At 36.1% G+C, this 8,982-nt stretch overlaps 1 protein-coding gene across 1 annotated transcript in view; it reads right to left on the bottom strand.

Moving 5' to 3' along the window:
• Positions 1–7,283: 7,283 nt before the first annotated feature.
• The window catches only part of LOC109921281 (dysbindin-like), a 56,223-nt gene continuing 54,524 nt past the window's right edge, over positions 7,284–8,982 (bottom strand). Inside the window, exon 6 of the mRNA XM_048608816.1 lies at positions 7,284–7,444. Coding sequence (XP_048464773.1) covers positions 7,284–7,444 — 161 coding nt within the window. The remainder of the gene's footprint in view (positions 7,445–8,982) is intronic.

Raw genomic sequence — 8,982 nt, 5'->3', positions numbered from 1 at the left:
TGTGTAACATGTGGGATTTGTATACTGCGTCGTTAAGTCTTTTGTGGCATTATTAAATTCAGTTTTTACTCCCAATATCAAAGTCATAGGAATTATGGGAATAAATGCTACCTTTTAGAATGCAGGTAATCTGATTTGTATTCTTCAATTTCCATCTTCCACCCCCCTAATCACAATCCTAATGTGCACCTATATTTGTTATTGGCTCAACCCTCAGGAGAGCCTTCAATCTAAGTGTTTAGAAAACAATTATATAACAGGTGATTTAATGACCAATACTTTAAACTACTTCACATGTGCCAGTTATTACAATATACAAGCAATGCCAAGTGATTTTTGGATTGTGGATTTCATATACCTAGCATTTTCACAAAACAACAAAGCAAAGTCCACATCCTTTCGCAATGAGCTAATTTGCTTTCAACCTGAATGCTTGCCCCACACTGATTATTGTTAGTTTCAGCTATTTAAGCTCTAAGTATTCACGTTTTTCTTTCTTTGCTGTGCGCACCTTTTACCTGAGAGTTACGGTTAGCAGTGTTACTGTATAGCTAACTGTTATGGAAATTAATAATGCTAAACTACTTTCCTTGCATCCTGCAGGGAATTCTTCTGATGTTGTTGTAGTGTGATGCGACTTGGTGCCTACTCCATGGGGAGTCTGACATTATCTGCAATTTGTAATCTGTAGTCCTCCAAAAGTGATCATTTCTGATATCAAAGTTTAATTCTGTATTTCCATGCTCTTCGTGCATTTATCAATATTTGCACTTTTATGGAAAGCATTTACAACATAGAGTTATTTTGCTGATTTGGCCATCTGGTACCTCTGCCTTCTCCATTGTTGAGATATTACTGCCTTGTGATGAGAGCTAGTGAAACAAAGCTTTTATTTTACTTGGTAGTTAACACTGTAAAAGAGGGAGCACATAGCTTTCGTCCTGGCTTGTGCTGTTCAGGAAGTTTGTGTTGCGTCTATGATGCACAACAGTGACACTTTTGTGCGGTTTTGTTTATGACTAAACAATTCAAAATAGTCCCATTTTAAATCCTTGATTTTCAATTTGTGAACTTTGTGTACCCAGCTTAACTCCAGTGATTATCATCAATAAACAGAAGCCACAAACAGTGTAAGAATGCTAAATTTTAAAAGTGCAGGAAGTATTTCTGTGCTGAATGATAACCATGTGCTGAATTTGACTTGTAAGGGACCAATCTACATACTATGGAAATGTGCATTTTAGAGTGAGGTTTGACTGTTTGGATTTTTTCCACATGGAGTCGTACACACATGAATGTTGTTAAGAAATATTTGCCTTTCTCGTTTTTAGGTTTCTATCAGTCCTTCATACGAGAGCTAAGATTATTGTATTACAGTATTTGTCTTTGAAGTATCTATTATTCTTAGTCGTAAAGGTAGATGTTTCTATTATTCTTGCATGCTATGATCCAAAGGAGCCAGACTTCTGGTGATTTTAATAGAAGGCTAATTATTTCTTTGTCGTTAACACAAGGTACAGCCTAAGCGGAAGAATGGTTTTTATGTAAGAACTGTGAAACAGCAATCTCATTTACAATATAGCTACATCAAAATAGGCTGCAGGTACCAATACAGCTGTAATTCTATTTATTCTTGACACTCAATTGATTTGCAGCTGATCTATCTAGATTTACACAATGTTTTCCTGTTACTTTATATGTCTTGAACTATATGTGGCATAATCTAGTTGGAAAAATAACACTGAATTTTACTATTTTAGTTGAAAGGAACGGCAGCCCTAGTCATGTTTGATTTACTTCCCGGAGAATAAACACATACGTTGCTTGAGTCTAAAGACAAGCTAATGAGGTTTGTCTGTGTTAACCTTAATTAGATAAGATGAAGGCTGCAGCCTAATTCAATGTACAGCCCCAACAGCACCAAAGGCATAGAATAACTCCCTCCAACTGCAAAGCTGAGGCGTTGAATAATAAATAACTTGATCTTCTACTGTTATGTATATGGACATGTAGTTGTAATTCAAATAATAATTGTAATCCTATTTGTGCCACATGATTAGTTTATTTGTTCCTCTTTTTCCCTTCCCATGTCACTTTCCCAACAAGTTACTTTTGTTATTTTGCTGCTACAAAATAGACTACCACCCCTCTCAACTCTGACACTTTTTACCTTTCTTAATTCTCCACCTTTATGAGCTGAATTTTATTTTTCTCATTATTTCAAACTACTATTTGGTTGGGGCAAATTGCTTTATTCACAATTAATGCTCTAGGTTTAGACACTGTTTTTAAAGTATTGTAAAAAGGAAGTACAGAGTTATACTGTTGACATGCATCTCTAGTCAAAAGTAATCGAAGTTCAGTTTGTACAAGATGAAGCACTATTACTCAGTTGGCTGAATGGCTGGGTTGTGATGCAGCTTGTTGCCAACAGCATAGATTCATTTACTGCACTGGCTGAGGTTATCATGATGGTACTCTCCTTGCCTGAGGTGTGGTGGCCCTCAGGTTAAACCAGCTCCAGTTATCTCTCTGAGAGAACAGCCCTATGGTCTGGTAGGACAATGTGATTTTTTTTTTATTGCCAAATTTCAGTTTAGTCTCTCATGGATGCTTAATTTTAAGGAAATGTGACTGTCTTATGAATCCTTGAGCAGTATGTAAGTATATCAAATTACTTTCTTTTCTGACCCCAAATTCTGAAGTAGTACCAGTCCTACTAATGCTCTACCAATTTATTCTGAAGTGTTACTTGAACTTGTGCAATATAATCAATGGACCCAAATAAGCCTTCAAAGCAGTTTGAGCGATACATCATACCAAATCACCAATAGTAACTATTGTCAAATACAAAGCCCTTCAACTGATGTGGAATGATGCCATCTCTTGACATCAAATATTAATTTGTGACATAGTTGTGAGGTAGTAATCCTATAGTTTGCCTTAATGTACATATTCAGAAGCACAAATATTAAACTCTTGTAATTAAATCTGACAGAATATGTTTACCAGCTGAATTCTGAGTCAGTTACTCCAACATTTGCTAGTACAATTTTAACAGAATTTAACAGTAACAATTTTAACAGTAACAATTTTAACAGTACAATTTTAACAAAAGCGTATTTACGTCTTCCTTTCCTCCTCCTCCCCCACTACTTTCTGCCTGCTACAAGACAATAAAAAGTAGAATGTTATCTACAGATTTTGTTGAGTCATCCTGCATGAAGTAAATTATATGTTTTCATTATGGATAGGTTTTGTTACTGCAGACATGTCATGTTGAGAAACCGTATGAAGACTGATGGAATGAATGAGATTCAAAACTTTCCCAAGTAAATATTCAGATTATCAAGAAAAAGTGATGATTGCTACAAAATGAGGGCTTCTCATGCCAGTTCTGAATCTTACACTGAATTTGGATTGCTTTCTATATTTTTAATTTTCTGCAGAAGCGTGAAGAATTCAGTGACGGTAAATACACCTGTACTTCAGTTATCTGGTAGCTGACTACCTGTCATCTAATATATACTGTACTGTTTGCTATTGGAGCCCAATGTCTTGCTTTGTTCTGCCCATTTGCACCCACTTTTTTTTTTTTAGTACCCATGGTCTCATTCCATTACATCGCCTACTTTAGTATTGTTTGTAGACTTTACTACTTTGCTTTGTTTTTGGATCCATGTAACCCAGAAACACACAACAGACCAGATTATCTTGATCTGAGGAACTGGTAGGTTCTAAGAAGCAAGAGTTGAACTTGCAAAATATGGCGCCAATAACTAAGACCGTTTGTAACGGATACTTGTTCAGGCCCATGACCCAGCTTGCTCAACAGCAGCTCTTTTGTGTTTTGAGTCCCCTATCTGAAAACAGCTGGCCACACTCAGTACTTCAGTTTCTTCTTGCCTCAGTTTGGGCCTTACCCAGCCTCACTTCAAGGATGAAAGAGTCACCATACCCATCTTTAGCCAGGGTTGAGTATTGCCTGCTGAGTTTCAGGGTGAAGTGGAGAACTCACTGTCATAAAAGATATCATCATATAAGCTTCACCAAAGAGGATATAAAGGACTGTTTCTTGGAAGAGCTAACCAGTATTTTATTTGTTCAGTGCTCTCTAAAGTTATATACCAGAATGTTTCACTGGCAGCAATGTGTAATTTTAAATGAGCCTGATGTCTCTCAAGAGACAATCATCTATCTAAGATGTAATGTAACAACTAGTTATTAAGTACTATGTATCAAGCTTTACTATTTATCAAGATTAACTATATCTTTTCCTGAAGGTGTCATGTGGGCACCCTTCCCCACTTAGCATCAGTACGTATACTAACGGCAAGGAAGGGGTTTGGTGGCAGTAAATTTATGCAGGATATCTCTAATGGTTCTTGCGAAGATCACCACACAGCATTTTACCATAGTATTAGCTGTGTACACAGCCACAACATAGAAGAGTCACTACAGATGAATAGCTTTGCTTTTAGGGATAGCCATTAAAACGTACAGTGTTAATTTCAAAACTGTAATCCTAAGCCTTCACTAAGTAGTCAATGGGATCATTTATTTAATGTGAATGTAGTAACATGACTCAAGAACAGCAAAATGCTAAGTTCAGGCATAATTTTCAGGTTTCATTTTCAAGCAGAAATGTACAACTGTCTGCATTCCATTTTATGGTCCCCAAGTAGACTTCGGAGTTCTGTGCTATATTAGATCTCAATGTTTTCAACAAGTTTTTTGAGCAGGAAATGTGTGAAATTGCCAAGCTGTCTGAAATTATTCAGGAAAAGTGTCCAAAAGACTGTCTAGCAAATAGTAACCTAAAAATGTGACCTTCCAGAAAGCCATACTGTCACTTGCCTTAAAACCCGCTGAAATAATGAACATTTTTACTTTTTTAAAAACTGTTTATTCATGGGATGTGGGTGTTGCTAGCAAGGCAGCATTTACTGCCATCCCACGCCTAGAGGGCAGTTAAAAGTCAATCACATTGCTGTGGGTCTGGAGTCGCAAGTAGGCCAGACCAAGTAAGAATAGGAAGTATTTTGGCTCCCAATACTCAAGATACTAATAGCTCCTCTGCAATCAGGGAACCATTTTGAATAAGGAGCTCTATACTAGCACTTAGCCTAATGGCAACAAAGATTTTATTAGTTCCTAAAATCTATTTTGGTTTACTTCACTCAGTGAACTTCTCACAGTGTATTTTACATCCGTTAACGAGGATTGATTAAGCCTCTACATTTCCTAGCTCCTCAGCCTCTGTTGCAGAGAAGCTCTTGTTCTCCAACTAGTTCAATTTCTTTGCAAACTTGTTTTATATTTAGCTATTTAATTTTAAATAACACAACCTCAAAATATATTTAAAATAATAGGGCATAATAGGTATTTTGGAAATGGTGACTTTTATCTGCAGCTCTGCTCTCAATATCCTCACCACTTAATAAAATATTGTAGTTGCTGGAAGTCTGAAGTGGAAACCATCCAAACCCTTTCTCACCGGAAGGTTATACCAAACCTGAATTTTTAGAGAATTAACAATTATTTCTGTATGTTATGAAATTAATAGAATAAAAAAGTAGGAATCAATTGGAGATTCATTATAAAGAAAGATTTGAATTTTTGCTGCTGTGGATATATTGTAAAGTTTTTCTTTAGTTTTGTGTTCTGTATGAAGGTCAGTCAGATTCAACTCTGTTAATAATATTCCTTTGGCAGACTTCAATTTTAATATTAGCCCAAGACTAATTAGATAACCTGCTTCCCTTATTTTCTGATTTTAACAAAATACCTTTGGGATGAGAATTTTAGTTCTTTTTGACCTAATTCCTAAATACTTTTCAGTCTATTTTACAGAGTTGTGCAATTCTAGAAATCGGTTCATTTAATATATTATAGATCAGTAAATAATGAATGTAGTTCATGAAAAATGAATCACTAAGAACTCAACAAGTGAAACTTCTTCAGTTTGTAAGCTATTTCACACTCTCTTTTTATTTGAAGTACCAAAACCTGTTTGAAGGTTTGTGAGATGCCCAAGTGTGATGCTGAAATTATTGCATTACTCCAGAGTTTGGACCCAACCTAACTCTGGGTAGAAACTCCATTTAATATCCCAGTAGATACAGTCTCACACTGGCTTTGACTTTGCATGGGTTATAATGGAGTTCAAAAGTTCTAAGCTTATTTAAAGCTGAAAGGTCTTTTGAGCAACATTCCCTCTAAACCGTGCTGCTCTGAGGATTTGCACACGGTTTGCCAACACGGTTTGTATCATTGACTTCCGGTTCTGGAAATTGCTGCTACACACAGAACTTGGCTCGTGCAGAAGAATAAAAAGGTTAGCAGGAATATTGTCCTTGAGTCCACTGTGTAATTAATTTGTATGTATTAGTGCACGTACTGCCTACATACTTGGACATCTTGAATTTCCACTGCTGAGATTAATTTTGCATCTAACGATGGATATATCAGCCCCAAACGGACAGTGTATATGCAATATTTTTTGATCTCGATCCGAGTAGTAGTTCAGTCAGAGATCCGTAATTGCCAGATTAATACAGCATAAAGAGTATACAAACTGAGTAGCTTGACTAGCTCTCCAGTTTTCTTCTTTCTATCATCAGGTTGACTAATTTCATGTTTTGAAATTTGGTTTTAGAATATTTGACCAGAGAAGAATTTATGGCTTGCATTATAATGCTCAGTTGGGTTTACATTTAGCTCTCCTAATTATCAAATTCTTTAGGGCAGTCCGATGATGAGGGAAAGGAACAGAGAGTCCTTCAGATTTTGTCTGAACAGACTGGTTGATGAAGTGATGCCTTGCACATTCCACTTTGGCTTGGATATACAACAGCCATACCCATCCTTCTGGGTTGACTCTCTTCAGTCCAATAATGAAGAAAGAGTTGCAGGGAATGTTTGCAGTGGTAACTGTGTTAAATTCCAAAGTTCTTGAGACTGACCTTCCACTTTGCCCTTTGCATGTAATTAAGCTGATCCAAAACTCTGCATTCTGTAACCTGACTTGTGTCAATCTTCTTGCCTGTGCTTATTCTTTTATATCTGCTGTGGTTAATCCTTCCATGGCCTTGACCTTCCTTATCTGTGGAACATCTACCAAGAACTCTGCGCCAGCACATTCTTCAGTCCTGGTTATTATGTCCTCAATTTTCATTACTGCGTTGGTGACTATGCTGTGAGCTGACAAGGAATTTCTTCTGTAAACCTCTTGGTTTTTCTACTTTCTTTAAGATCATTCTTTTTTAGAGTTCCCTTTTTGATTAAGTTTTTGTACCGTTAATATCTCCTATAACTTTGTTGAATTTTGCTTGATTTCTCCTTTGAGGAGTACCTTTTATTGCCTTTAATGCAGTAAAAGCACCATATATGCAAATTGTTTTAGTCTCCGCTCTCTTGGTGAAACATGCAGTCCATGTCTTGCCTAGGAACAAAGATGACAAATGGTCAGTTGCAGAACAAAACTGGTTTTGAAAACCAATATGGGGACCAAATGTTGTCTTGATTTTAAAAAAACTGAGCAAAAAGTTGCACATTACCATGGTTTAAACGCTGCTGTATATTTTGTTTTTTTTTCTGGAGGGCATTTTTACACAAAATGATGAAGAAATTTCAAAACCTCACCAAGGTATATGACTGTATTCCTCGAGTGCTATAGGAGTACTGAGCTCAGCCTAGCAGCACACAAAGGAAGGTTGTCACCTGACTCTGACCTGATGCACATTAAACTTTTGCACCAAATTGGTGAGAATTGTACATCAAAGCACATAATAGCATGAAAAAAATTTTCCTCATAACATTTATGTACAGGATAATACCTTTTTTCACAAATATTGATCTGTTATCTGTGAAGAACTAGGGTGGACTTTTACATGAGATATAAGGGAAATTTCCAGATTTTTTGACCGAAAATAGGGGGTTGACTTGTACTCGAGTATATATGGTAACTGAAATTTGAATTAGACAATCAAACCGAAGAAGGGTAGAAGGGAAGTTATTTGAACTGATGATTTTAAAATTTGACTTGCATTTACATTCAATTTAAAAAAAATTGCACCATCTGTACTCGTTGGAATAAGCTAATGGCTTAATATCTGTTAAATAATGCTGTGGATTATTGCAATCACTTATTTTCCAAAGATTTTAAAAACATTTCAGTGAACTGTCTGATGCTAAGACCTGGAAGAATTTCTTAAAAATAATTGCATAGGTTTGTATAGCTAGTTTCAAAAGTGTGCATGGAGAATGATATAGTTTTAAAAAGTAGCCTCATTAAATGGGCCATAGGATTTGGACTAGACTGTTTTATCACATCAGATGTCAATACAAACAGTAGTTGTATTTAGAAACCACATAAATGATTAGTGTAACATAATGTGGTAATTTTTAGATATTTTCAGAATGGAAGATCATGCACTCCTTCCATTCCCTTTGGATACTTCTTACCTTTTTATGCTTCTAAAAAGGAAAAGCACCTTTTCTAAACCAGTTCCAACTTTGAAATCATATTGTGTAACTGACTAATGTGAAGTGTACAGGAGTATTTTGGAATGCCTTTTTCTCATGCCCGTTTTACCTTTCCTGCTAAAGGGTGATATGCATGGCACTTGTGTTATGGCCTAAATGGGAAGAATGCTCAAATAGTCAAGCCCCACTATTCTAGAGATCATGAATGTGTAAATGCCCAATTTTAAGCCACCAAGATGATCAGTTTACCTGACTGTGTACTATTCAAGAAAAAACAGTTCACACCAGGGTTTCATCATTAGCAAGAAAATAATGCTAGTGATTGTAAACACACTTATTCTTTAACAAATAGCAGAGAAAACAAACTAATTACTATGATGCAACTTATACTATACTCTTCTAAAACCCTTAATTCACTCATGCATGTTCATTCACAAATATGGCCAATTACAGGTAGTTTAACCCATACTATGGGTGGAAACATATAGACAGGGA

Source organism: Rhincodon typus, chromosome 2 (genome assembly GCF_021869965.1).
Source record: "Rhincodon typus isolate 14 chromosome 2, sRhiTyp1.1, whole genome shotgun sequence".
Taxonomy (NCBI): Eukaryota; Metazoa; Chordata; class Chondrichthyes; order Orectolobiformes; family Rhincodontidae; genus Rhincodon; species Rhincodon typus.
This window is presented reverse-complemented; position numbering and strand designations above follow the sequence as displayed.